The sequence below is a fragment of the Salmo salar genome, chromosome 13 (genome assembly GCF_965601325.2).
Source record: "Salmo salar chromosome 13, fSalSal1, whole genome shotgun sequence".
Lineage (NCBI taxonomy): Eukaryota > Metazoa > Chordata > Actinopteri > Salmoniformes > Salmonidae > Salmo > Salmo salar.
This window is the reverse complement of record NC_138303.1, coordinates 9,416,630-9,444,563: the sequence shown is the minus strand read 5'-3', so window position 1 is coordinate 9,444,563 and position 27,934 is coordinate 9,416,630. Positions and strand designations below refer to the sequence as shown.

The 27,934-nt window shown below is 43.5% G+C and overlaps 1 protein-coding gene across 2 annotated transcripts in view; it reads right to left on the bottom strand.

The window, feature by feature from the left end:
* Positions 1 to 200: 200 nt before the first annotated feature.
* Positions 201 to 27,934, bottom strand: part of rps21 (ribosomal protein S21) — a 92,896-nt gene continuing 65,162 nt past the window's right edge. Inside the window, exons 1-6 of one of the 2 annotated variants that reach the window (XM_014134277.3) lie at positions 6,607 to 6,687; positions 4,181 to 4,262; positions 3,219 to 3,282; positions 2,932 to 3,003; positions 1,452 to 1,507; positions 201 to 272 (exon numbers count right to left, since the gene is read on the bottom strand). In XM_014134277.3, coding sequence (XP_013989752.1) covers positions 263 to 272; positions 1,452 to 1,507; positions 2,932 to 3,003; positions 3,219 to 3,282; positions 4,181 to 4,230 — 252 coding nt within the window. In that variant the 5' untranslated portion in view covers positions 4,231 to 4,262; positions 6,607 to 6,687 and the 3' untranslated portion in view covers positions 201 to 262. Of the gene's footprint in view, positions 273 to 1,451; positions 1,508 to 2,931; positions 3,004 to 3,218; positions 3,283 to 4,180; positions 4,263 to 6,606; positions 6,688 to 27,934 lie in introns of those variants that run through there. The other variant, XM_082959792.1, reaches the window with a different exon arrangement.

Sequence of the window (27,934 nt, the reverse complement as noted above, 5' to 3'; positions counted from 1 at the left end):
CCAAGGATGGGCAACTCCAGTCCTCGAAGGGCCTGATTGGTGTCACAATTTTCCCCCGTCCCAATTTATACACCGGACTCACTCAATCACGATCTTCAGTTCGGAATGCAAAAAGACACCACTTTAGGCCGCCGAGGACTGGAGTCGTCCATCCCAGTCTCAAAACTAAAGTACTAATGATGCCACTTGAAACAAATTCATTTTTTTTTTTTACATGTTTTTATTTTTTTACAAAGAGATTCCAGAGCTGCAATGTCCCAGACTAGAAGTTCCTGTAAGGAAGAGAGAGAACTCATTAGAACACATCAAAAGGGGGTAATGTTACATTTGGTAGCGTTGTAGTAGACACATAATGACAAACAGGTAGCCAGGATGATGTTGATCAACATCAGTGAACTATTCACAAAAAATATATATATATATTTGTAGATCCAGACCGATATTAGTTTAGGTATTTATGGCACCAGTAAGATACCGATAACAACCTACGGCCATAAATAGGAAGACCTACGGCCATAAATAGGAAGACCTACGGCCAAGTAACATTCAGTTACTTCAGAACAATGTTTCCACAAATCCTGGGGAACCTAGCATCACACCTGATGAAGAGTTGACTAGAACAAAACAAGTGTGTTAGCGATAAAAATAAACTTAAGGGATCGCCAGAAACAGGAAACATCCATCCTCCCTGATTGGGCTGTTTTAACAGTGGAAAAAGTTTTTAATCCAATCATGTTCTGCCCCTGAATAAGGCAGTTAACCCACTGTTCCCTGGTAGGCTGTGATTGAAAATAAGAATTTGTTCTTAACTGACTTGCCTAGTTTAATAAAAGGTAATAAATAAAGGTTGTTTTAATTTAAACAGATGATCAGATTTCCATTAGCATGAAGCAGCCTTTTCCCCTCACTGAACAGAGCTGACAGATGAATAAGGACTCATTCCCTCTTCCTCTGCCTGCGGCTATGGAACCCTGACCAGTTCACTGTGATTACTATTATCTGAACCTGCTGGTCATTTATGAACATCTTGGCCATGTTCTGTTATAATCTCCACCCGGCACAGCCAGAAGAGGACTGGCCACCCCTCATAGCCTGGTTCCTCTCTAGGTTTCTTCCTAGGTTTTGGCTTTCAATTGAGTTTTTCCTAGCCACCATGCTTCTACACCTGCATTGCTTGCTGTTTGGGGTTTTAGGCTGGGTTTCTGTACAGCACTTTGAGATATCAGCTGATGTAAGAAGGACTTTATAAATAAATGTGATTTTGTTAAAAGACTAATACCATTTCCAGTCGACTGAGGGGTTAAGTACTTTTGCAGTAACCCATGTTCTCAGATCAAGGGAGGCTCGTTCCTGCGTTTAAGACTAGGACAGGTCAACAATTGGCAGGTGTATAGGGCTCGGGTAAAAGGGCAGTGGATAAGTATGCCATTTGGGATGCAACCAGAACTTACTTTGACACGATGCTGTCGGTCTTCGCCAGCCTCAGGAGGGAGTCGTCAGCCTCGCCCTGCAGGTACAGGACGGGAGGTTCCGTTAAGACAGTTTACCCTTCACACACACACACACACACACACACACTTCTCATAGCACTATGACAAAGATAAACGCACAATATCTAATGATGCCATTTCAGTTGTCTTTAAGTGGCTTCCTCTCCAGAATCTACACTGATTCATTCACTTTCTACACGCCTCACATCTCATAACACTGACCCTGTATTCAGGACATAAAGTTATATTTATTTGACACGTTTGTTGTAGTTTAACTTTAGTGCCTTATTGCAAAACAGGATATCTGGAATCTGTTTTTATTATGGACAGGCTTCTTTTCACTGTCATTGAGGTTAGTATTGTGGAGTAACTACAATGTCACATCTCGTAACAGGGATGTGATCAGAACATAGAAAAATCAAGACTGCGGAAGGATAGTTCAGTCTCAGTCATATGAACCTGGATGCTACGATCACAGTTACAGTTGTTGCCAGTGGAAGTATTGTCTGAGGTTTGCCTATAGTCTTGCTTTTTAAGAAACATCAGGGCCTCAATCCATCTCAGTTCTCTGACAGACTACAGGAGAGAACAGGGCCTCAAACCATCTCAGTTCTCTGACCGACTACAGGAGAGAACAGGGCCTCAAACCATCTCAGTTCTCTGACCGACTACAGGAGAGAACAGGGCCTCAAACCATCTCAGTTCTCGACTAGACACTACAGGAGAGAACAGGGCCTCAAACGATCTCAGTTCTCTGATAAACACTACAGGAGAGAACAGGGCCTCAAACCATCTCAGTTCTCTGATAGACTACTGGAGAGAACAGGGCCTCAAACCATCTCAGTTCTCTGCTAGACACTACAGGAGAGAACAGGGCCTCAAATCATCTCAGTTCTCTGACAGACTACTGGAGAGAACAGGGCCTCAAACCATCTCAGTTCTCTGACAGACTACTGGAGAGAACAGGGCCTCAAACCATCTCAGTTCTCTGATAGAGACTACAGGAGAGAACAGGGCCTCAAACCATCTCAGTTCTCTGACAGACTACTGGAGAGAACAGGGCCTCAAACCATCTCAGTTCTCTGCTAGACACTACAGGAGAGAACAGGGCCTCAAACCATCTCAGTTCTCTGATAGACACTACAGGAGAGAACAGGGCCTCAAACCATCTCAGTTCTCTGACAGACTACTGGAGAGAACAGGGCCTCAAACCATCTCAGTTCTCTGCTAGACACGACAGGAGAGAACAGGCCACTAACAGATCAACGGCCTGCAGCATCGCCTTGTAGCGTTGCAAAATGATGGTAACTTTCCCCAAACTCCCAGGTATTCCAGAAATCCTGGTTAGGGGAACTCTGGGAATCAGGAGGGAATAAACAGAAATTCCAGACTCCTCTAGCAGAAATGAACAACCGTAGCCTTGGAGAAAGAGGAAACGTACCATTCTACGGATGGCACCGCAGATAGCGTAGGTCTTGAACTGGCCATTGAAGCGACCGGTTGCCTTGTCAACCTGCAATAAGAAAACACAAAGGGAAATGGAATCAGTACAATGAGATCTTACAGTAATAATGAGTAATGAGCGTTAGGTTAACACAGCAGATCAATGAAGACAGTACAGGCAGCGACCCAAAATCGGCCCAAAGGGGGGCGTTCAGCAAGACGCAACGTTTTGGAATGTTTAAGAAGAGTTAGCCTGGAAATAGTTTTGTCATTCAGTGATGTTACCTCAGCAATGTTGATCTGGATGGAGGCGTGGTCCTTGGCTCCGATGATCCTGTTGCTCGCGGAACTAAAAGACGAGGTAAAAATGGAATTAGAAGGGTATATTTTCATCGCCACTGTAAAGTTTGCTAGCGATACATATTAAAACCAATCATATCATCACAAACTGTAAGGCATTATTCATTCTAACGCATTAGCTACTGCAGAGAGCATACCGTTCAGGATGAAAAAGTACACTTTAAGCAAATGTATTTAATAAGGCCTCTTTTATACACCAAGTTGTCACACGGTGCTTACAGATACCTGGTTTAAAACCCTCAAGAACAACGAATACATAAGAGAAGAGCCAGCTAACAAGCAGGTTAGTTGTCAGGAGACCCGACGTTGAATTTCATTGGATTTAACGTCGGGCATAAATACGTTTGGATATACCATCTTAAATTCCTACCGCCAAAAGGGCCAACAGACAACTGTAAAAGTATATTAAAATATATATATATATATATTTTTTTTTAAATCAGGCCTCCCGAGTGGTGCAGTGGTCTAAGGCACTGCATCGCAGTTGCTAGCTGTGTCACTAGAGATTCTGGTTTGAGTCCAGGCTCTGTCGCAGCCGGTCGTGACCGGGAGACACATGGGGGCGGCGCAAAACTGGCCCAGCGTTGTCCGGGTTAGGCCGGCAGGGATGTTCCTGTCCCATCGCCTCTCCTGAGTCCGTACGGGAGTTGCAGCGATGGGACTGTAACTACCAATTGGATACCACGAAATTGGGGAGAAAAAGGGGGGGGGGGGGGAAATAATAATAATACTTTATTTCTGCATTCTGGCTTGTAGAGGAAACTTTCCTGATCCAAATCCTCATTTTATGCCTGATGTACAATTCAATGAAAATCAACGGCGGGTTTCCGGGCTTGTTAGTTAGCTACCACAGGCTTCCATAATACAAGGGCACTCTGGGTACTCACCATTTACGTGGGACGTACAGGTCCACGAATTCACCAGCGTCGTTCTGCATTCTGATTTTGGGTGATGATCGGTCAACTCGATCTGTGAGTAGCAGAGAATGATTCATAAAACATTAAGCATGCTAGTCTCTCACACAATTTCAGTGTATCGTACCCCGGAAACCAGACATATAATTTAATTATGTTGTTGGTCGGACATAAATGAGCATTTTTGGATCAGGAAAAAAAAGTTTCCTCTCGCGACTTCTACAAGTCAGAATGCTGTTTAAAATAACGTTGTTTTTTTTACCGGTTGTCCGTGTGGTTGGTCCTTTTGCAGGTAGGAATGTGAGACAGGAACGTTTAACTACGTAAACGTTTGAAAGCAGTGGTAGTACGTTCAGATTTCGATCTCCTCATGCATGTTGCACAAGATGAAAATATGTGCGTACTAGCTGAGCTTACACGGTTCTGCTTTAGGTGACAGAAATCTAAAAAGGTACCACCAGTGCTTTGAAAGTCGATTTAATATATATATATATATATAAAATTGTTCCCGAGTGGCGCAGTGGTCTAAGGCACTGCATCTCAGTGCAAAAGGCGTCACTACAGTACCTGGTTCGAATCCAGGCTGTATCACATCCGGCCGTGACTGGGAATCCCATAGGGCGGTGTGCAATTGGCCGAGCGTTGTCTGGGTTAGGCCGGTGTAGAAAGTCATTGTAAATAAGAATTTGTCCTTAACTGTCTTGCCTTGTTAAATAAAATATACTCATCTATGAAAACCAAATGGTCCAAATTGCATGTCTCTATCATAATCCATTTTAAAATTATTGGGAGTTTCTACCCTTGTAGGAATGACGAAATTAACGTGACAAAGAATGGAGTCCAGAGAAGTTTTTTTGGTGGAAAAACAGCATTGGTCAGCTGGTCGCTGTGTGAGAATGAACGCTAATTGACAGGCTCACTGTTTAACTCGTCATTTTTGTAGCGTTTTCATATTTTAGTATACGCGTTTTATATTACGAAACTCCTGTTTTACAGATGCACAATCGAGAGCGTCCTGTCGGGCTGTATCGCCCTCAACCGTAAGGCTCTCCAGAGGGTAGTGTGGTCTGCCCAACGCATCACCGGGGGCAAACTACCTGCCCTCCAGGACACCTACACCACCCGATGTCACAGGAAGGCCAAAAAGATCCTCAAGGACAACAACCACCTGAGCCACTGCCTGTTCACCCCACTTCCATACAGAAGGCGAGGTCAGTACAGGTGCATCAAAGCTGGGACAGAGAGACTGAAAAACAGCTTCTATCTCAAGGCCATCAGACTGTTAAACAGCCATCACTAACGTAGAGTGGCTGCTGTCAACAAACACTCAAATCTCTGGCCACTTTAATAAATGGACTTAAAAGGTATCACTAGTCACTTTAAATAACGCCACTTTATATAGTGTTTACATACTCTACATTACTCATCTCATGTATATACTGTACTCTATACCATCTGCTGCATCTTGCCTATGCTGCACGGCCATCGCTCATCCATATATTTATATGTACATATTCTTATTCATTCCTTTACATTTGTGTGTATAAGGTAGTTGTGAATTTGTTAGATGACTTGTTAGATATTACTGGATGATCGGAACTAGAAGCACCAGCATTTCGCTACACTCACATTAACATCTGCTAACCATGTGTATGTGACCAATAAAACTTTTTTCTCTCTAACATTTCTCTCCAGAACAAAACGTATCTCTGAATGGTCAACGGAGCACTGAACGTACTGCAAACTCTCTCTTTTACATGAACTCAGCTCGTAATGCTAATTGTGCGACACATCGGAAACAGACCGACCACCATAACATGTAAAATCCTAAAAAGGTTGCCGTGAGAAAGCAATAACAGAGCTCAGTGTTTATTATCGGAAATATTAGCTTCCGAAATCTGACTTTTTAGATATGTTAGAGACACCACTGAAGGATTCAGAATAATTTGTCTTGGTAAAATGTATTTTTATAACATAAGGAAGTGACATCTCACACCCTACAAATTGTTAGCTACATTTGCTAGTCTGAAAATTACTAGCAGTTTGCAGGAGTTAGGAAAAACAAAAACAACACTGCTCGAATTATAGTAAGAATGTAATAAGACCCCGTTTTCCCCCGAAAAATCTCTAGTTGAGAGGGGATGTTTTCTACTAGTTGACTACGAAGCCATGTGAAATCTGCGTTGACGCCGACGGCTCCAGCATGCGGCAAACAGCGGTAGCAATGCAGCCTGTATTTTACCAGAAAATGTATAAATAACGTCAGCTTTCAAACCAAACAAAGTCCTCCTGTTAGCGGAGTTGATTAGCAAAATATTATTTCACGAAATCGACATCCATAGTTGCTAATAGTACAGTATTTTCGTATTTGTACAACAAGAGAAAATTCTCTCTCTCACCGTTTATCACAAATGGCTGATAGGAAAGGGAGGAGTATAGCTACCGGAAGTTAAAACGAGTTCGACTGGTGTCGCAAGCAATTACTTCCTATGGGCGCTTAAAAAAAAACGTATAAAATCTTCCTTTTTTAAAATTCGATGCCATAGAAATACTGAATAGAGGGAATCAGATAGATAGAGTAATACAGGTCTCATAATAAGCATGAACATCTCAAGTGTCTATCCGTTTTGATACAGATTCGATAAACAAGTATAACAGGTGTAATATTTTATTAGGTATATAACCATTCAGTTGTTGAAAAATACATAATATTGTTAGACATATATTTATGAATACAATCAATGAAATATGCAATAAGCAGATTTTTTTCCTTCACCTTCAATATGAAGAAAACAATTGACAAGAAAGACAAAAAGACATGGAATACATAGGTATTCATTACATCCAGAGTCACTACAGTAGTGAGTCATTTAGCAGACTCTCTGATCCAGAGCCACTACAGCAGTGAGTCATTTAACAGACTCTCTGATCCAGAGTCACTACAGTAGTGAGTCATTTAACAGACTCTCTGATCCAGAGCCACTACAGTAGTGAGTCATTTAGCAGACTCTCTGATCCAGAGCCACTACAGTAGAGTCATTTAGCAGACTCTCTGATCCAGAGCCACTACAGTAGAGAGTCATTTAGCAGACTCTCTTATCCAGAGCCACTACAGTAGTGAGTCATTTATCAGACTCTCTTATCCAGAGCCACCTACTGTCGGTGCATTCAACTAAGGTAGGTAAGACAATCACATATCACAGGTCAATGAAGGAGGTAGAGTAAATCTAGAGTAATAATAGATCATAGTAATATATCTACTTACTACAGCACATATTACAGCAGTAATTGGTTATCTGGTCTAAAGTAGTGCACTATGTAGGGAATAGGGTGCCATAGGGCTCTGGTCTAAAGTAGTGCACTATGAAGGGAATAGGGTGCCATAGGGCTCTGGTCTAAAGTAGTGCACTATGAAGGGAATAGGGTGCCATAGGGCTCTGGTCTAAAGTAGTGCACTATATAGGGAATAGGGTGCCATAGGGCTCTGATCTAAAGTAGTGCACTATATAGGGAATAGGGTGCCATAGGGCTCTGGTCTAAAGTAGTGCACTATGTAGGGAATAGGGTTCATTTGGGGGATGTCCACTACACAGTAGGCCTATACACTCTTCTACTCAGAAAGACATTTAGCAGAAATGCTCTGACACTTATTCTCTTTCACACAGGTGCATCCTATATTAACCGTGCAAGGACACTTACAAAAAACAAAAATATCTCCACATTGTTTTCTGTGAAAAACATCCATCTCGTATTGAATCGGCACTGCCTTCAGTCCCTTGACCATACAATCCGAGCAGGTGGCATTCCTGATGACTGCTGGTATCCTGTTGTCATTCTTGTCAGATCTGAAAGAGAAGCAATCAAAGACTAAGGAATCAGCGTCAACAACAAATATCAACAACTGCTGCTACTTTTACTATTACTGTGGGGGGGGGGGGGGTCTATAAACCCTGGTCTATAAACTACTTACGTGTAATTCCAGGGGGCCAGTGAGGTTTCCTCAATCTTAGCGGCATGGTAGGGAACCTCCGGTTGCTTCTGTTTGTGTGGGTGATTCACAAATGTGCACCTTTCACTGGCAGGACAGCAGTGGGATTGTGAACTTCTACACAGAACGACCAGACAGGACAGCAGCAAACACTGAATTCACAGGGGGAAAAAAAAGCAATGTTGTCAGATCCAGAAACGGACAGGCCAAAAGGCAGTTCTGGCAAAATGCCAGATGGGCTGGTCTGTCTTGGGTCAGTCTAAATAGGGGAGTTTGCGCAGAATTTAAGGGTTGCTGGCGCTGCACAGAACGTGTATCACTAGACAGACACACCAGTAGCAAACCCTGAACGACCAAAAAGACAACATTGTCAGATCCTCCCTAAACATATTGAGCGTCTCAAATGGCACCCTATTCCCTATGTAGTGCACTACTTTTGATTAGTGACCATTGGACGCTGGTCAAAAGTAGTGCACTACATAGGGAATAGGGTTCCATTTGGGAGGCACACATACGGTGCATTCACACCTACACCCTACACAGACTACTCAATACCATACATCAAACATGCACACTCTGTAGGGATTTACAATCATATTTTTGCAGTGGAGTTGATTTGGAATTTAGTCATCACTTTTGTAGTTGCGTAGCAGTTGGCCTAATTGGTTTAAAGGGTTGTTTGTTTTGATTATTAAATTGTAATGATAGTAATAATAGGATGTCAACCCAATAGGTAAACACAGTGGCATCACTAGAGGAATTACAGTGTTATTACACAGCTGTAGGAGGAACTATGTTAAGTGTCATTAAATAATGGTAATCTGTGTCACACAGTGTCAATCTGAGTCAGGGAGAAGCCCCCATTCATTCAAAACCTAATTTCCTAGTGTACTCACCAGCAAGATCATGATGAACTTCATGTCGCGGCCTCAAACGATGTCTTCTGAGTCTTTCTGAAGAAATGAAAAGTGTTGGTCCGAATACTACTACTGGTACTGCTGCTGGTACTGCTGCTACTGCTACTGCTAATAGTACTGTGGAGCTCAGAATGGTCTGGTATCTTACACCTGAAAATATATGCCTGTCCAGTCGCTCATAAATAGCCGATGTGACGTCAGCAGGACTTCTTCCACATGTATGTGACCCGATCAGCGCTCGCTCTTTCTGTAACCACAGAATATTTGCATCATTCTGTGGACATTGCATCATACATATTCAAGCTCGAGTCAGAAAGACGGACGAGCTTGAAATCCAGAATCCTGTTTTGCTAACATTTCACTCCTTTTACTCTGTGTCATTGCTAAACGGTTTTGCATGTGATGGACTATTGCTTAAGGAGTGGAATGATAACAAAAAACACCCAGACTAGTGACAGACTAGAGACAGACTATTGTGGGTGGGGATAGGTTCTCAAAACCAAGTGAAATCGCCCCCCCCCCCCCCCCCAAAAAACATTTTTTAATATTGTCTTGTCCCTTTAATAACATTCCATTTACTTAAAAAAATTGAGATTTATAAAAAAATAATAAATAAAAAATAATCGTGAACCAATCCTTTAAGTCTTTACATCCTTATGAGGGATGTTGGCATTTGTTGTCCTCTCATCGGTTTGGCCTGCTGTTTCTATAAAAATGCAGAGAACGTGGCCTTTCTTATTATTATATATTCTAGAAGTAGACTATGGGGCCTGGAGAAACTGCCATTCAGATGCAGCTATTGAAGGAGAGTTGTTTTTAAATCAGTGAAAATATTTGTACATTTGATGTTTCATTCAAAATGGAGTAAAAGAATATAGGAACTTTGCTTATCAAATTACATAACTAGTTGTAGCTGTTAACCCCATTCACTCACCAGCCTTACCACTCTTAGAAAAAAAGGTTCTATCAAGAATCTGAAAGTGTTCTTTCGGCTATTCACATAGGACAGAACCCGTTGAAGAACCCTTTTTTGGCTCCAGGTAGAACTCTTTTGGTTTCAGATAGAACTCTGAGCAGTTGCCATAACAGGCGGTGATGCAACTGATCAGGATGCTCTCGATGGTGCGGCTGTAGAACTTTTTGAGGATCTGGGGACCCGTGCAAAATCTTTTCAGTTTCCTGAGGGAGAAAAGGTGTTGTCATGCCCTCTTCACAAACTGTCTTAGTGTGTTTGGACCATGACAGTTCATTGGTGATGTGGACACCAAGGAAGTTGAAACTCTCGACCCGCTCCACTACAGCCCCGTCGATGTTGGTTCCATGTAGAACCCTTTCCACAGAGGGTTCTACATGGAAGCCAAAAGGGTTCTACCTAGAACCAAAAAGAGTTCTATCTGGAACCAAAAGTGTTCTACCTGGAGCCAAAAAGGATTCTACCTGGAACGATAAAGTGTTCTCCTATGGGGACAGCAGAAGAACCGCTTTGGAATCCTTTTTTCAGTATCGTCCGGGTTACGGTTTGGCCGGGGTAGGCCGTCATTGTAAAAAATAATTTGTTCTTAACTGACTTGCCTAGTTAAATAAAGGTTACATAAAATACATGTCAATAAAAGTAGGAAGGGGTACTTGTTTATGTTTGTGCTGGCTAGTTGTACAAATAGATATCCATTTTTTGTATTCTTTGTTATTAATCAGTTTCTTAACTTGAGGGTTACAGGTGGTATCATTATAATGATGAGGCATACACAGACAGTATATCATATACAATATAATCTCTATTGATCCGTTATACATAGACTACAGATATGTGTCACTCTTCTGTGCTGTGGAATTCCCTCCTCTCCGTCCCCTCTCTCTCTCTCTCTAGCTCTCTGCTTGTTTGTTTATAGAACGCGTGGGTTTCTGCTGTAGGAGTTGAAGCATGGAGAGTGTTTACCCCGTGGTAACTCCAAACCCTCGCTTTCCATATGGGCCATAAACAATGGTTCCATAATGAAACCGAGCTGATATTTCAGACACGTCAGGCTTTGTGTCACCCTGACATTGGAATGCCACCTGGAAGACACATAGCACTGTCAAAAATACAAATAAGAACTCCCACTACCAACATACAAATACACCTCCCTCTATTAAAATACAATGCAGAGGTGGACACATGCTCAGTGTACAATGGAAACTCCATCCCTATGACTGTCTAAATTCAAAACCAGAAACGCAGGGTTTGAATTACAAGGGGGCTAGGAATTGAAATATAAGTCCACCCCCTCCAAGAGACATCAGGCACCTCCAAGGGACATCAGGCACCCCCAAGGGACATCAGGCACCCCCAAGAGACATCGGGCATAAGTTCGGATAGGTTTTTTCCCTTAATAAATAAAATGATCACTTAAAAACTGCATTTTGTGTTTACTTCGGTTATCTTTGTGTAATATTAAAATTTGTTTGATGATCTGAAACATTTAAGTATGACAAATGTGCAAAAAAAAAATACAAAATCAGGAAGGGGGAAAATACTTTTTCACAGCACTGTAGATATATAGTATGTTTGGATCACTGCCCAGTAATTGAACTGTCTCAAAGCCCTTTCACCAAAAGCTTTCATAACACAAGCTACCTGTTCACAGAATCCACCCTAATGTAGGATCCACGTTGCGCATCTCATACATAACACCTGGTAAGGCCTCCAAGAGCAGAACGTTGTATCACTAGACAGACACAACAGTATCAAACCCTGAATGATCAGGTAAGGCCTCCAAGAGCAGAACGTTGTATCATTTACATTACATTTACATTTAAGTCATTTAGCAGACGCTCTTATCCAGAGCGACTTACAAAATGGTGCATTCACCTTATGATATCCAGTGGAACAACCACTTTACAATAGTGCATCTAAATCTTTTAAGGGGGGGGGGGGGGGGTTAGAAGGATTACTTTATCCGATCCTAGGTATTCCTTAAAGAGGTGGGGTTTCAGGTGTCTCCGGAAGGTGGTGATTGACTCCGCTGTCCTGGCGTCGTGAGGGAGCTTGTTCCACCATTGGGGTGCCAGAGCAGCGAACAGTTTTGACTGGGCTGAGCGGGAACTGTGCTTCCTCAGAGGTAGGGGGGCCAGCAGGCCAGTGGTGGATGAACGCAGTGCCCTTGTTTGGGTGTAGGGCCTGATCAGAGCCTGAAGGTATGGAGGTGCCGTTCCCTTCACAGCTCCGTAGGCAATCACCATGGTCTTGTAGCGGATGCGAGCTTCAACTGGAAGCCAGTGGAGAGAGCGGAGGAGCGGGGTGACGTGAGAGAACTTGGGAAGGTTGAACACCAGACGGGCTGCGGCGTTCTGGATGAGTTGTAGGGGTTTAATGGCACAGGCAGGGAGCCCAGCCAACAGCGAGTTGCAGTAATCCAGACGGGAGATGACAAGTGCCTGGATTAGGACCTGCGCCGCTTCCTGTGTGAGGCAGGGTCGTACTCTGCGAATGTTGTAGAGCATGAACCTACAGGATCGGGTCACCGCCTTGATGTTAGTGGAGAACGACAGGGTGTTGTCCAGGATCACGCCAAGGTTCTTAGCACTCTGGGAGGAGGACACAAGGGAGTTGTCAACCGTGATGGCGAGATCATGGAACGGGCAGTCCTTCCCCGGGAGGAAGAGCAGCTCCGTCTTGCCGAGGTTCAGCTTGAGCTGGTGATCCGTCATCCACACTGATATGTCTGACAGACATGCAGAGATGCGAATCGCCGCCTGGTTATCAGAAGGGGGAAAGGAGAAGATTAATTGTGTGTCGTCTGCATAGCAATGATAGGAGAGACCATGTGAGGATATGACAGAGCCAAGTGACTTGGTGTATAGCGAGAATAGGAGAGGGCCTAGAACAGAGCCCTGGGGGACACCAGTGGTGAGAGCGCATGGTGCGGAGACAGATTCTCGCCACGCCACCTGGTAGGAGCGACCTGTCTGGTAGGACGCAATCCAAGCGTGGGCCGCGCCGGAGATGCCCAACTCGGAGAGGGTGGAGAGGAGGATCTGATGGTTCACAGTATCAAAGGCAGCAGATAGGTCTAGAAGGATGAGAGCAGAGGAGAGAGAGTTAGCTTTAGCAGTGCGGAGAGCCTCCGTGACACAGAGAAGAGCAGTCTCAGTTGAATGCCCAGTCTTGAAACCTGACTGATTAGGATCAAGAAGGTCATTCTGAGAGAGATAGCAGGAGAGCTGGCCAAGGACGGCACGTTCAAGAGTTTTGGAGAGAAAAGAAAGAAGGGATACTGGTCTGTAGTTGTTGACATCGGAGAGATCGAGTGTAGGGTTTTTCAGAAGGGGTGCAACTCTCGCTCTCTTGAAGACGGAAGGGACGTAGCCAGCGGTCAAGGATGAGTTGATGAGCGAGGTGAGGAAGGGGAGAAGGTCTCCGGAAATGGTCTGGAGAAGAGAGGAGGGGATAGGGTCAAGTGGGCAGGTTGTTGGGCGGCCGGCCGTCACAAGACGCGAGATTTCATCTGGAGAGAGAGGGGAGAAAGAGGTCAAAGCACAGGGTAGGGCAGTGTGAGCAGGACCAGCAGTGTCGTTTGACTTAGCAAACGAGGATCGGATATCGTCAACCTTCTTTTCAAAATGGTTGACGAAGTCATCCGCAGAGAGGGAGGAGGGGGGGGGGGGGAGGGGGAGGAGGATTCAGGAGGGAGGAGAAGGTAGCAAAGAGCTTCCTAGGGTTAGAGGCAGATGCTTGGAATTTAGAGTGGTAGAAAGTGGCTTTAGCAGCAGAGACAGAAGAGGAGAATGTAGAGAGGAGTGAGTGAAAGGATGCCAGGTCCGCAGGGAGGCGAGTTTTCCTCCATTTTCGCTCGGCTGCCCGGAGCCCTGTTCTGTGAGCTCGTAGTGAGTCGTCGAGCCACGGAGCAGGAGGGGAGGACCGAGCCGGCCTGGAGGATAGGGGACAGAGAAAATCAAAGGATGCAGAAAGGGAGGAGAGGAGGGTTCAGGAGGCAGAATCAGGAGATAGGTTGGAGAAGGTTTGAGCAGAGGGAAGAGATGATAGGATGGAAGAGGAGAGAGTAGCGGGAGAGAGAGAGCGAAGGTTGGGACGGCGCAATACCATCCGAGTAGGGGCAGAGTGAGAAGTGTTGGATGAGAGCAAGAGGGAAAAGGATACAAGGTAGTGGTCGGAGATTTGGAGGGGAGTTGCAATGAGATTAGTGGAAGAACAGCATCTAGTAAAGATGAGGTCAAGCGTATTGCCTGCCTTGTGAGTAGGGGGGGAAGGTGAGAGGGTGAGGTCAAAAGAGGAGAGGAGTGGAAAGAAGGAGGCAGAGAGGAATGAGTCAAATGTAGACGTGGGGAGGTTAAAGTCACCCAGAACTGTGAGAGGTGAGCCATCCTCAGGAAAGGAACTTATCAAGGCGTCAAGCTCATTGATGAACTCTCCAAGGGAACCTGGAGGGCGATAAATGATAAGGATGTTAAGCTTGAAAGGGCTGGTAACTGTGACAGCATGGAATTCAAATGAGGAGATAGACAGATGGGTCAGGGGAGAAAGAGAGAATGTCCACTTGGGAGAGATGAGGATTCCAGTGCCACCACCCCGCTGGCTCGATGCTCTAGGGGTATGCGAGAACACGTGGGCAGACGAAGAGAGAGCAGTAGGAGTAGCAGTGTTATCTGTGGTAATCCATGTTTCCGTCAGCGCCAGGAAGTCTAGAGACTGGAGGGTAGCATAGGCTGAGATGAACTCAGCCTTGTTGGCTGCAGACCGGCAGTTCCAGAGGCTGCCGGAGACCTGGAACTCCACGTGGGTCGTGCGCGCTGGGACCACCAGGTTAGAGTGGCAGCGGCCACGCGGTGTGAAGCGTTTGTATGGCCTGTGCAGAGAGGAGAGAACAGGGATAGACAGACACATAGTTGACAAGCTACAGAAGTGTTGTTTCTTGTATTATTGTCTCCTGTGTCTTTAGAGAACTGTTTCACTTTGATATCCTTTTTCTTCTGTCCTGATTTTCTCTTTCTTTTCTTCTGTTTTAACTAGATATTCTTTGTTGTTCTTCGTTAGCTAGCTAGCTTCTTCCAAAAGAGTCCCTAGCAACTGCTTAGCAACTGGTAAACAATTCAGCTAGCTAAGATAACTACAATTTTATGAAAAATAGTTATTTTTCAAAAGCCTATCTTCTTTGTTTGTTGCTTGTTTTTTCTCCTATTCAGTCTTGCAGTTTTCTTTTGCTTTTTTCCGATGTACTTCACTCTAAAAACCATGTAAATTTCAATATTTGTAGGAGCTCATTTTTCAGCTGCTGCTGCTCAAATTGGAGTTCCGGAACACAGATCACTAGACAGTATCACTAGACAGACACACCAGTATCAAACCCTGAATGATCTGGTAAGGCCTCCAAGAGCAGAGAAGGTTGGACATCAAACGTACAGGAGGCACAACATAATCTTTATAGCGATCACTAAAATGGGATATCTATGGTCACGTAGAGCATCAGAGTACACAGAAAACATATGGTATCATGTAATAATAATGTGCCATTGATAATGCGACGTCGATAATGCACCATTGATAATGCACCATTGGTAATGCGTCATTGATAATGCACCATTGGTAATGTGTCATTGATAATGCACCATCGATAATGGGTCATTGATAATGCACCATTTAATAATGCACCATCAATAATGTGACATTTATAACGCACAATTGATAATGCACCATTGGTAATGCACCATTGATAATGCACCATTTAATAATGCACCATTGATAACGTGTCACCGACAATGCACCATCGATAATGCATAATTGATAACACAAATTGATAATGCACGACAATGCACCATTGATAACGCACCATTATTAAAGCATAATGTATTCCACAAACAGGTGCCCCATAGTTACCTTTTGTTCTACTAGGTTTGCCATAGTTAACACATGCTAAACACCTGGTACAGTAGCCTGTCTCTCTGTGGCTTTAAACCACACACAGTGTGGTCAGCTAGAGGGAATCCTCCACTACCTCCCACACACACAGGCCTTGCCATGGAAATTATATGTAAAGAATACCCAGACCACAGATACTAGTGGTAGAGTCTCTCAGAAAATACCACCCAGTGTTGTGTTGGCTAGGGAACCCTCAACCTACTCTCTACTGCAATAACCAAACCACAGAGGGATTACCATTGAAAGGTTTCTTTATGCTGCGGTGAGAGGAAACCCCCCCCATCGTTTGTTTGTAGAGGTCCCTGATCAAACTGCTGATAATGGCAATTCGCATTTGTTTTCATTCCCTATGCAGCGGTGAGAGGAAACCCCACGTCATTTGTTTGTACTACACTGACACTCGTCGGATGTAGCAGGGCTTGAAAACTATTACCCAGTGACACAAGCCTACAAGTCGAGCTAAATGCCTTTCAGCCTCACTACGAGGCAAGCAAAACTGAAGCATGCATGAGAGCATCAACTGTTCTGGACGACTGTGTGATCACGCTCTTGGTAGCCGATGTGAGCAAGACCTTTAAACAGGTCAACATTCACAAAGCTGCGGGGCCAGACGGATTACCAGGACGTGTACTCACAGCATCCGCGGACAAACGGGCACATTTTCAACCTCTCCCTGCCCAAGTCTGTAATACCTACATGATTCAAACAGACCACCATAGTCCCTGTGCCCAAGCAAGCGAAGGTAACCTGCCTAAATGATTACCGCCCCGTAGCACTCACGTCGGTAGCCATGAAGTGCTTTGAAAGGCTGGTCATGGCTCACATCAACAGCATCCTCCCGGATAACCTAGACCCACTCCAATTCGCATACCACCCCAACAGATCTACAGATGACGCAATCTCAATCGCACTCCACACTGCCCTTTCCCACCTGGACAAAAGGAACACCTATGTGAGAATGCTGTTCATTAACTACAGCTCAGCGTTCAACACCATAGCGCCCACAAAGCTCATCACTAAGCTAAGGACCCTGGGACTAAACACCTCCCTCTATAACTGGATCCTGGACTTCCTGACGGGCTGCCCCCAGGTGGTGAGGGTAGGTAACAACACGTTTGCTAAGCTGATCCTCAAATCAAATCAAATCAAATTTATTTATAAAGCCCTTCGTACATCAGCTGATATCTCAAAGTGCTGTACAGAAACCCAGCCTAAAACCCCAAACAGCAAGCAACGCATGTGAAAGAAGCACGGTGGCTAGGAAAAACTCCCTAGGAAAAACTCCCTAGAAAGGCCAAAAACCTAGGAAGAAACCTAGAGAGGAACCAGGCTATGAGGGGTGGCCAGTCCTCTTCTGGCTGTGCAGGGTGGATATTATAACAGAACATGGTCAAGATGTTAAAATGTTCATAAATGACCAGCATGGTCAAATAATAATAATCATAGTAGTTGTCGAGGGTGCAGCAAGCACGTCCGGTGAACAGGTCAGGGTTCCATAGCCGCAGGCAGAACAGTTGAAACTGGAGCAGCAGCATGGCCAGGTGGACTGGGGACAGCAAGGAGTCATCATGCCAGGTAGTCCTGAGGCATGGTCCTAGGGCTCAGGTCCTCCGAGAGAAAGAAAGAAAGAGAGAAAGAGAGAATTAGAGAGAGCATATTTAAATTCACACAGGACACCGGATAAGACAAGAGAAATACTCCAGATGTAACAGACTGACCCTAGCCCCCCGACACATAAACTACTGCAGCATAAATACTGAAGGCTGAGACAGGAGGGATCAGAAGACACTGGGGCCCCTCAGGGGTGTGTGCTTAGTCCCCTCCTGTACTCCCTGTTCACCCATGATTGCGTGGCCAAACACGACTCCAACACCATCATTAAGTTTGCTGACGACACAACAGTGGTAGCCCTGATCACCAACAACGATGAGACAGCCTATAGGGAGGTCAGAGAACTGGCATTCTGGTGCTGGGACAACAACCTCTTCCTCAATGTGAGCATGACAAACGAGCTGATGGTGGACTACAGGAAAAAGTGGGCCGAACAGGCCTCCATTAACATCAACGTGGCTGTGGTGGATCGGGTCAACTTCCTTGGTGTCCACATCACCAACGAACTATCATGGTCCAAACACACCAAGACAGTCGTGAAGAGGGCACGATAACACACTTTCCCCCAAAGAAGACTGAAAAGATTTGGCATAGTCCCCAGATCCTTAAAAAGTCTTACAGCTGCACCATCGAGAGCATCCTGATCGGCTGCATCACCGCCTATTATGACAACTGCTCAGCATCTGACCGTAAGGTGCTACAGAGGGTAGTGCGTACGGCCCAGTGCATCTCTGGGGCCAAGCTTCCTGACATCCAGGACCTATGTACTAGGCTGTTGTCAGAGGAAGGACCAAACAATTGTCAAAGACTCCAGTCACCCTAGTTATAGTCTGTTCTCTCTGCTACCGCACGGCAAGCAGTACCGGAGTGCCAAGTCTAGGTCCAAGAGGCTTCCATTCAGCTTCTACCCACCAAGCCATAAGACTCCTGACCAATTAATCAACTGGCCACCTGGACTGTTTACATTGACATCCCCCGGTAAGGTCTACACATGTTGTATTCGGTACATTTGACAAATAAAGTTTGGTTTGATATGTAGAGGTCCCTGATCAAGCTGATGATAATGGCAATTAGCATTTGTCTATCTCGGAGCAGAAAATCTTCTGTTCTGTCTGATGTTAAAAGCATGCGATGAGAGACCATCATCAATAGCTGGCACCATGATTTGCATCATTGATCTTTAAAGGGGTAATCTGGGATTGGCACATCAATTTTGTGACTTTTTCCAAAAAAAGTGGCGAGATGCCTGCTTTGTTGTTGTGTTTCTCCTATATTGCCCCTCTAATACCTCCATGAAATGTACCATTGTGAAAAGAGAAAATGTTTTTCTCAACCCAACTATTTGAAATGCCCATTGCGCTGTATTTAAACCATATTTTTTTTAATATAGTTTAGTGTTTTGATATTCATTTCTATTCATGAATTCATTTTTTAAATTAGAAATTCAGTTTAGTTTCAGTTAGTATACAGACCTGATTTGCTACGTTTTTTTATTTACGTAAAGTTTTATAAAAATATATTAGTATTTTTTCTATAATTTTCTATCATTTCGTTTCAGTTTGAGTTTTAGGGCCAGAAAGCGTCCGTGTTGCATCGTTTTTTGGGGATGTGTCACGTCCTGACCAGTATAAGGGGTTATTTGTTATTGTAGTTTGGTCAGGGCATGGCAAGGGGTGTTTGTTTTGTGTGTTTCGGGGTTATTTGGTTTATGTTCTACATTTTCTATTTCTATGTGTTTATCTAGTTTTCTATTTCTATGTTGGGTTTTTGGTAATGACCTCCAATTAGAGGCAGCTGGTTGTCATTGTCTCTAATTGGAGGCCATATTTAGTTGGGTTAGTTTTCTCTTGTATTTTGTGGGTGGTTGTTTCCAGTATAGTCTGTGCACCTTATTGGACTGTTTTTGTCGTTTGTTTTGTTTAAGTGTTTTTCCTTCAATAAATAAGAAGATGATTATCATACCCGTTGCATTTTGGTCCACCTTGTGACATGATGTCACTTCTTACCACTGTGGGGCAATAATACATAAGGTGATGGGTCAGGCCATAGGTTAGGTTTAAATTATAAAGTCAATCTTAATGTGACTTGGGTTTAAAAGGAAAGGCGCTGGTGTAAAAAAAAAATGTGGCAGTAGGAAACACTCTCACACCAATGTTTCCAGTGCATCTAGTAAGAAGAATCAATTTAGATGATTTTTACCCTGTTTCCAACCACAGTTATTATTAATAATGTAAAAGAAAAAAAAAATCATGACAGCTGGGATGGAAACAGGAAGTTTATGCGCAAATATTGATATAATAACTATCATATCGTAATAAACTTGGAGTCACATGATGACATGGTGTATGTGTAACCGATGTGAAATGGCTAGCTAGTTAGCGGTGGTGGTGCGCTAATAGCGTTTCTAATCGGTGACGTCACTCGCTCTGAGATCCTTGAAGTAGTTGTTTCCCCCTTGTGCTCTGCAAGGGCCGCGGCTTTTGTGGAGCGATAGGTAAACGATGCTTCGAGGGGAGGCAGTTGTTGATGTGTGCAGAGGGTCCCTGGTTCGAGCCCAGGTAGGGGCGAGGAGAGGGATGGAAGGAACACTGATACAACTACGACTGGGAAAACCATGCATTTTATCAGGCTACAGATGAAATAAGTTAGGATGAACATCACAGGGTGGTGATAGTGCCTTTAGTGGTATTATCCTGATGATTGATGCTTGGCTGCCATTTTGACAAATACAAATATTCTCTCTATTATCCATAATAATGTCATCGTGTAGACTAACTAGCCTACCCGCCCTGTATCTGAGAGCTGTTCGCTAGAGCGCAGGCTCCAAGACCAGTGTAGACACATTTGCTATTTAACGCAACAGTTTTTGTGACAAAACCATCAGCAGAGTTGAAAATGCGATGAAAACACATTGAACGTTTCGATTTTTATTCGGTACATAAAAACGTAACAAATATGTAATGGAATTTTAATGTTTGTGCTTTTCTTATAACTAATTTCTGTGTTCTATTCATGTGCTGTTCTAATAACCAATTTCTGTGTTCATGCAAGTGACTGATTTAACGAATCTTCACTTAACAGTATCTGCAATTTGGCAGTACGCCCAGACCCTTGTTTTGAGAATGAACAAAAGATATCTCAGTTTCAAGGTCTCTCAGCTTAGAGAGAAGAACCCTCGTGAGGTATTGGTCTGTCACATGTTATGAACCAGTATTGGTCGGTCACATGAATGAAACAAAACGGTAATGACAAATTAATTATACTAAATCATTCAAATATTACTTGTCTGTGTATAGCTGTATATAAGACAACTGCTGGGTCTGCCCAGGCAGAGCTACTGATTGACATGTTTACTATGGTGCAATTAGTTGGTTGGAACCTCTCCAGCTCGCTGACACACTTCGAGTATCCCTGTGTAAGAATTTCCACAACAATTCTGTATACGCATGGGTTTATTGAAATGTCCTGCCCAAGATGCGGTAAACTCGATTAATGATTAATAATTGTTAGGACTGATTAAAATGTAGCATAGTGAAAACTAAGTACATGTTTATTTTCTTTCTTCCAGGACTGATGAAATGTCCGCTACCAAGTAAAAAATAATAGGTTTCCCTTTGAAAGGCTTCCTGAGGCAGGTGTCTTGGGACAGCTGTTAAAAGTACCCGGATCCAGCTGTTAACGGCCTCTTTGGGATAGGGGGGCGATATTTTGACGTCCGGATGAAAAGCGTGCCCAAAGTAAACTGCCTGCTACTCAGGCCCAGAAGCTAGGATATGCATATAATTAGTAGATTTGAATAGAAAACACTCCAAAGTTTCTAAAACTATTAACCTGTTGGGGATAGGGGGCAGTATTTGCACGGCCGGATAAAAAACGTACCCGATTTAATCTGGTTACTACTCCTGTCCAGTAACTAGAATATGCATATAATTATTGGCTTTGGATAGAAAACACCCTAAAGTTTCTAAAACTGTTTGAATGGTGTCTGTGAGTATAACAGAACTCATATGGCAGGCAAAAACCTGAGAAGATTTCATGCAGGAAGTGGCCTGTCTGACAAGGTGTTGTTGTTCTTGCCTCTGTTTATTGAAGAGTCAGGATCTTAGCTGTAACATGACACTTCCTACGGGAAAAAGCTGAACGATGTCGAGGCAGCCCCAGGCTGAAACACATAATCGCCTTTGCCAAGTGGCCGATCAGAGGACAAAGGAATTAGGCGCGTGCCCGAGTCGACCCAGTGATATATTTTATTTCGGCTGTTTACCTAATTGCAGATTCCCGGTCGGAATATTATCGCTTTTTTACGAGAAAAATGGCATAAAAATTGATTTTAAACAGCGGTTGACATGCTTCGAAGTACGGTAATGAAATATTTAGAAATCTTTTGTCACGAAATGCGCAGTGCGCGTGACCCTTATTTACCATTTGGATAGTGTCTAGAATGCACGAACAAAACGCCGCTGTTGGAACATTACTATGGATTATTTTGGACCAAACCAACATTTGTTATTGAAGTAGAAGTCCTGGGAGTGCATTCTGACGAAGAACAGGAAAGGTAATCAAACTTTTCTAATAGTAAATCTGATTTTGGAGAAGGCTAAACTTGATGGGTGTCTAAATAGCTAGCCCTGTGATGCTGGGCTATCTACTGAGAATATTGCAAAATGTGCTTTCACCAAAAAGCTATTTTAAAATCGGACATATCGAGTGCATAGAGGAGTTCTGTATCTATAATTCTTAAAATAATTGTTATGCTTTTTGTGAACGTTTATCGTGAGTAATTTAGTAAATTGTTAGTAAATTCACCGGAAGTTTGCGGTGGGTATGCTAGTTCTGAACGTCACATGCTAATGTAAAAAGCTGATTTTTGATATAAATATGAACTTGATTGAACAAAACATGCATGTATTGTATAACATAATGTCCTAGGTGTGTCATCTGATGAAGATCATCAAAGGTTAGTGCTGCATTTAGCTGTCTTCTGGGTTTTTGTGACATTATATGCTAGCTTGAAAAATGGGTGTCTGATTATTTCTGGCTGGGTACTCTGCTGACATAATCTAATGTTTTGCTTTCGTTATAAAGCCTTTTTGAAATCGGACAGTGTGGTTAGATTAACGAGAGTCTTGTCTTTAAAATGCTGTAAAATAGTAATATGTTTGAGAAATTGAAGTAATAGCATTTCTAAGGTATTTGAAAATCGCGCCACAGGATTCAACTGGCTGTTACGTAGGTGGGACGAATTCGTCCCGCCGGTCCTAGAGAGGTTAAAATAATGTCTGTGAGTATAACAGAACTGAAATGGCAGGTGAAACCCTGAGGACAAACCATCCCCCCCCAAAAAGAATTCATGCTACCACTGATTTCAATGGCTGGCACTATTATAATAAGGCGAAATCCTCCCTGATTGCAGTTCCTAGGGCTTCCACTAGATGTCAACAGTCTTTAGAAATAGTTTCAGGCTGTTTTTTGGAAAATGAGGGAGAAGTTGTAGTTTTTCTAAGTGGCTCCCATTTTGGCTGTAGTGTTTCCAATGCGCGTGGAGGAAAGCGCGTTCTTTGTTATTTATCTCCGGTAATGAACATACTATTCTCCGTCTTAAATTTGATTGTTTATTTGCGTATTAGGGTACCTAAGGTTTGATTATAAACGTTGATTGACTTGTTTGGATAAGTTTATTGGTAACGTTTGGGATTTATTTTGTATGCATTTTGAAGGAGGGAAACCGAGTGGATTATTGACTGAAGCGCGCCAGCTAAACTGAGTTTTTATGGATATAAAGAAGGACTTTATTGAACAAAAAGACCATTTGTAACGTTACTGGGACCTTTTGGAGTGCCAACAGAAGAAGGTCCTCAAAGGTAAGGCATATATATATACTGCTCAAAAAAATAAAGGGAACACTTAAACAACACAATGTAACTCCAAGTCAATCACACTTCTGTGAAATCAAACTGTCCACTTAGGAAGCAACACTGATTGACAATAAATTTCACATGCTGTTGTGCAAATGGAATAGACAACAGGTGGAAATTATAGGCAATTAGCAAGACACCCCCAATAAAGGAGTGGTTCTGCAGGTGGTAACCACAGACCACTTCTCAGTTCCTATGCTTCCTGGCTGATGTTTTGGTCACTTTTGAATGCTGCCGGTGCTTTCACTCTTGTGGTAGCATGAGACGGAGTCTACAACCCACACAAGTGGCTCAGGTAGTGCAGCTCATCCAGAATGGCACATCAATGCAAGCTGTGGCAAGATGGTTTGCTGTGTCTGTCAGCGTAGTGTCCAGAGCATGGAGGCACTACCAGGAGACAGGCCAGTACATCAGGAGACGTGGAGGAGGCCGTAGGAGGGCACAACCCAGCAGCAGGACCGCTACCTCCGCCTTTGTGCAAGGAGGAGCAGGAGGAGCACTGCCAGAGCCCTGCAAAATGACCTCCAGCAGGCCACATGTGCATGTGTCTGCTCAAATGGTCAGAAACAGACTCCATGAGGGTGGTATGAGGGCCCGACGTCCACAGGTGGGGGTTGTGCTTACAGCCCAACACCGTGCAGGTCGTTTGGCATTTGCCAGAGAACACCAAGTTTGGCAAATTCGCCACTGGCACCCTGTGCTCTTCACAGATGAAAGCAGGTTCACACTGAGCACATGTGACAGACGTGACAGTCTGGAGACGCCGTGGAGAACGTTCTGCTGCCTGCAACATCCTCCAGCATGACCGGTTTGGCGGTGGGTCAGTCATGGTGTGGGGTGGCATTTCTTTGGGGGGCCGCACAGCCCTCCATGTGCTCGCCAGAGGTAGCCTGACTGCCATTAGGTACCGAGATGAGATCCTCAGACCCCTTGTGAGACCATATGCTGGAGGCCCTGGGTTCCTCCTAATGCAAGACAATGCTAGACCTCATGTGGCTGGAGTGTGTCAGCAGTTCCTGCAAGAGGAAGGCATTGATGCTATGGACTGGCCCGCCCGTTCTCCAGCCCTGAATCCAATTGAGCACATCTGGGACATCATGTCTCGCTCCATCCACCAACGCCACTTTGCGCCACAGACTGTCCAGGAGTTGGCGGATGCTTTAGTCCAGATCTGGGAGGAGATCCCTCAGGAGACCATCCGCCTCCTCATCAGGAGCATGCCCAGGCGTTGTAGGGAGGTCATACAGGCACGTGGAGGCCACACACACTACTAAGCCTCATTTGACTTGTTTTAAGGACATTACATCAAAGTTGGATCAGCCTGTAGTGTGGTTTTCCACTTTAATTTTGAGTGTGACTACAAATCCAGACCTCCATGGGTTGATAAATTGGATTTCCATTGATTATTTTTGTGTGATTTTGTTGTCAGCACATTCAACTATGTAAAGATAAAAGTATTTAATAAGATTATTTCATTCATTCAGATCTAGGATGTGTTTTTTTAGTGTTCCCTTTATTTTTTTGAGCAGTGTATATATATATATATCTGACTTTCGTGTCGCAACTCCCTGGTTGAAAATGATTTGTTATGCATTTGTATGCGGGGTGCTGTCCAGATAATTGCATGGTTTGCTTTCACTGTAAAGCCTTTTTGAAATCTGACACCTTGGCTGGATTAACAAGAAGTTAAGCTTTATTTTGATGTATAACACATATATTTTCAAGAATGTTAAATATTAGAAATTGGTATTCTTGAATTTCACTGGATGTTGGCCAGGTGAGACGCTACCGTCCCACCTGCCCGTAAGAATTAAGGGACCTCCCAAATTAAGCAAAGCCATTTTGTTTGTGGTGACTTTACACGCCAACACCCACACACAACCCACCTGTTAATGAATATTTATTAGTGGTTAATACTCGGATTTAGTGGGTTTTTCATTGGTTAGAAAGGATGCTGTACACAAATAAAAGTTTCTATTGTCAGAGTTTGGGTTGCACACATGTAAATTCACTTGATTAGAAGTAATGTACTGAAAAACCCAATGTAAAACTGATACACAAAAGGTTTGAAATATCTTTAAATAATGTCTGAGGTACAGGTAAACAAACAAACACTCACTCAATAGGGCTGACTGACCTCAGACCTCTGTTCTGACTTCCTGGTGAGGCCTGATCACTAGAAAGACAGCAGACATTGTTTTGTGTTTTATGTAAAAACAAATAATTAAGAAGTAGTTTATCATTCATCAATAGTACTATGTCAAATCAAATCAAATTTTATTTGTCACATACACGTGGTCAGCAGATGTTAATGCGAGTGTAGCGAAATCCTTGTGCTTCTAGTTCCGACCGTGCAGTAATATCTAACAATTCATCTAACAAATTCACAACAACTACCTTATACACACACAAGCGTAAAGGAATGAATAAGAATATGTACATATAAATATATGGATGAGCGTTGGACGTGCGGCATAGGCAAGATGCAGTAGATGGTATAGAGTACAGTATATACATATGGGATGAGTAATGTAGGGTATCTAAACATTATATAAAGTGGCATTGTTTAAAGTGACTAGTGATACATTTATTACATCCAATTTTTTATTATTAAAGTGGCTAGAGATTGAGTCAGTATGTTGGCACTCAATGTTAGTGATGGCTATTTAACAGTCTGATGGCCTTGAGATAGAAGCTGTTTTTCAGTCTCTCGGTCCCAGCTTTTATGCACCTGTACTGACCTCGCCTTCTGGATGTTAGCGGGGTGAACAGGCAGTGGCTCGAGTGGTTGTTATCCTTGATGATCTTTTTGGCCTTCCTGTGACATCGGGTGGTGTAGGTGTCCTGGAGGGCAGGTAGTTTGCCCCCGGAGATGCGTTGTGCAGACCTCACTACCATCTGGAGAGACTTACAGTTCTGGGCGGAGCAGTTGCTGTACCAGGCGGTGATACAGCCCAACAGGATGCTATCGATTGTGCATCTGTAAAAGTTTGTGAGTGTTTTTGGTGACAAGCCAAATTTCTTCAGCCTCCTGAGGTTGAAGAGGCGCTGTTGCACCTTCTTCACCACGCTGTCTGTGTGGGTGGACCATTTCAGTTTGTGTGATTCGGACCACGAGAAGGACAGAGACAGAGAGCTGTCTCTGGTCTATTTTACCATTCACCATGAGATACAATTATTTCCTTATGGAGTTATCAAGAGATAATTCAATTTGTTATTCTAATTTGTTTATTTTTTATTTAACAGGCACTGGTGGTTGTTTTTTGGACACATGACTCACGATGTGACTCATGTGTCTAAATGGGGAATTACCAGTCCCCTGGCATCATTTGGTAAGTATGCAAATGTATTTTCTTCACATGCCTGCCTGTAAAAGGAAAAACGAGATGTTGGTAATGTATGACAGTTACTACAAATGAATTAAAGTTTTCCCCCACCTCGAGTGATACTGTGTATTGCTGTTGTTGTTTTGTTTTCTTGTCTTTGTTTTTGTCTTGACTTCAATAACAAATGTCACCAGATCGGGTCTGCTGGATGGTGAGGATTTCTCCTTAAGGATTAGCCATTTGACTCCCTGACCCTGTAACTCTGCAGTGAGATCGCCAAGATGATAAGCCAAGATGACAAGGGATGTGGTTTCAACTGTGTGTTGTTATTCTAAACTAAACTGTTGTTCTTGTCTGTCCACTGTCGTGGATGAATCAGAATTACTTGGGTAACATAGGTAATTAAGATGTTTTATTAGTATAATATGCTTATGTGAGATACTTGTCATTAGAAAGTGTCCTTTGGACTCTGGTATGTTTCCGTTACACGTCTACCTTAGCTGAGGCTCAGACACTTGGGGCCCAGAGAGGGGAGAGGTCAGATTTGTTGTCATGGGAATGTGTCTTTACCTATTCTTAAACCATGTGAAGGGATGGCGTGATTAATGGGGAACCAATGACTTGTCTCCACAATGTCTGTGAGCAAGTCACTCCCTCCTTTTCTTTATTGTGGGGAGGATTATGGCAGTAAATGGACCCTTGTATGTCCTCTCTTAGATCTCGCACTTATCCTGTGATAGTATATGGCCTAGAGGCTCACTCACCCCAGTGAGCCTGTCCAGGAGTGGGGTCAAGAGGGTTTTTGCTTGAGATGGGAGTATCTAGAGTTGACAATTGATGGATGAAATTGTGTTTTTGTTCTATACCGTACCAGGGAGGGACGGTTCTAAGGGGACCAGATACTGGGCTATTCAATGAACCCTGCTGACATAGCAGTTACTGTCTGATGTGTTTTATGGATATCTGTCATACAAAACTTAACCTTTGTGAACTGTTACTAAGTATCTGTGGTTTGTCAATGTACGTCGAAGGGGGTGTATCGTTGCTATAAAAGATC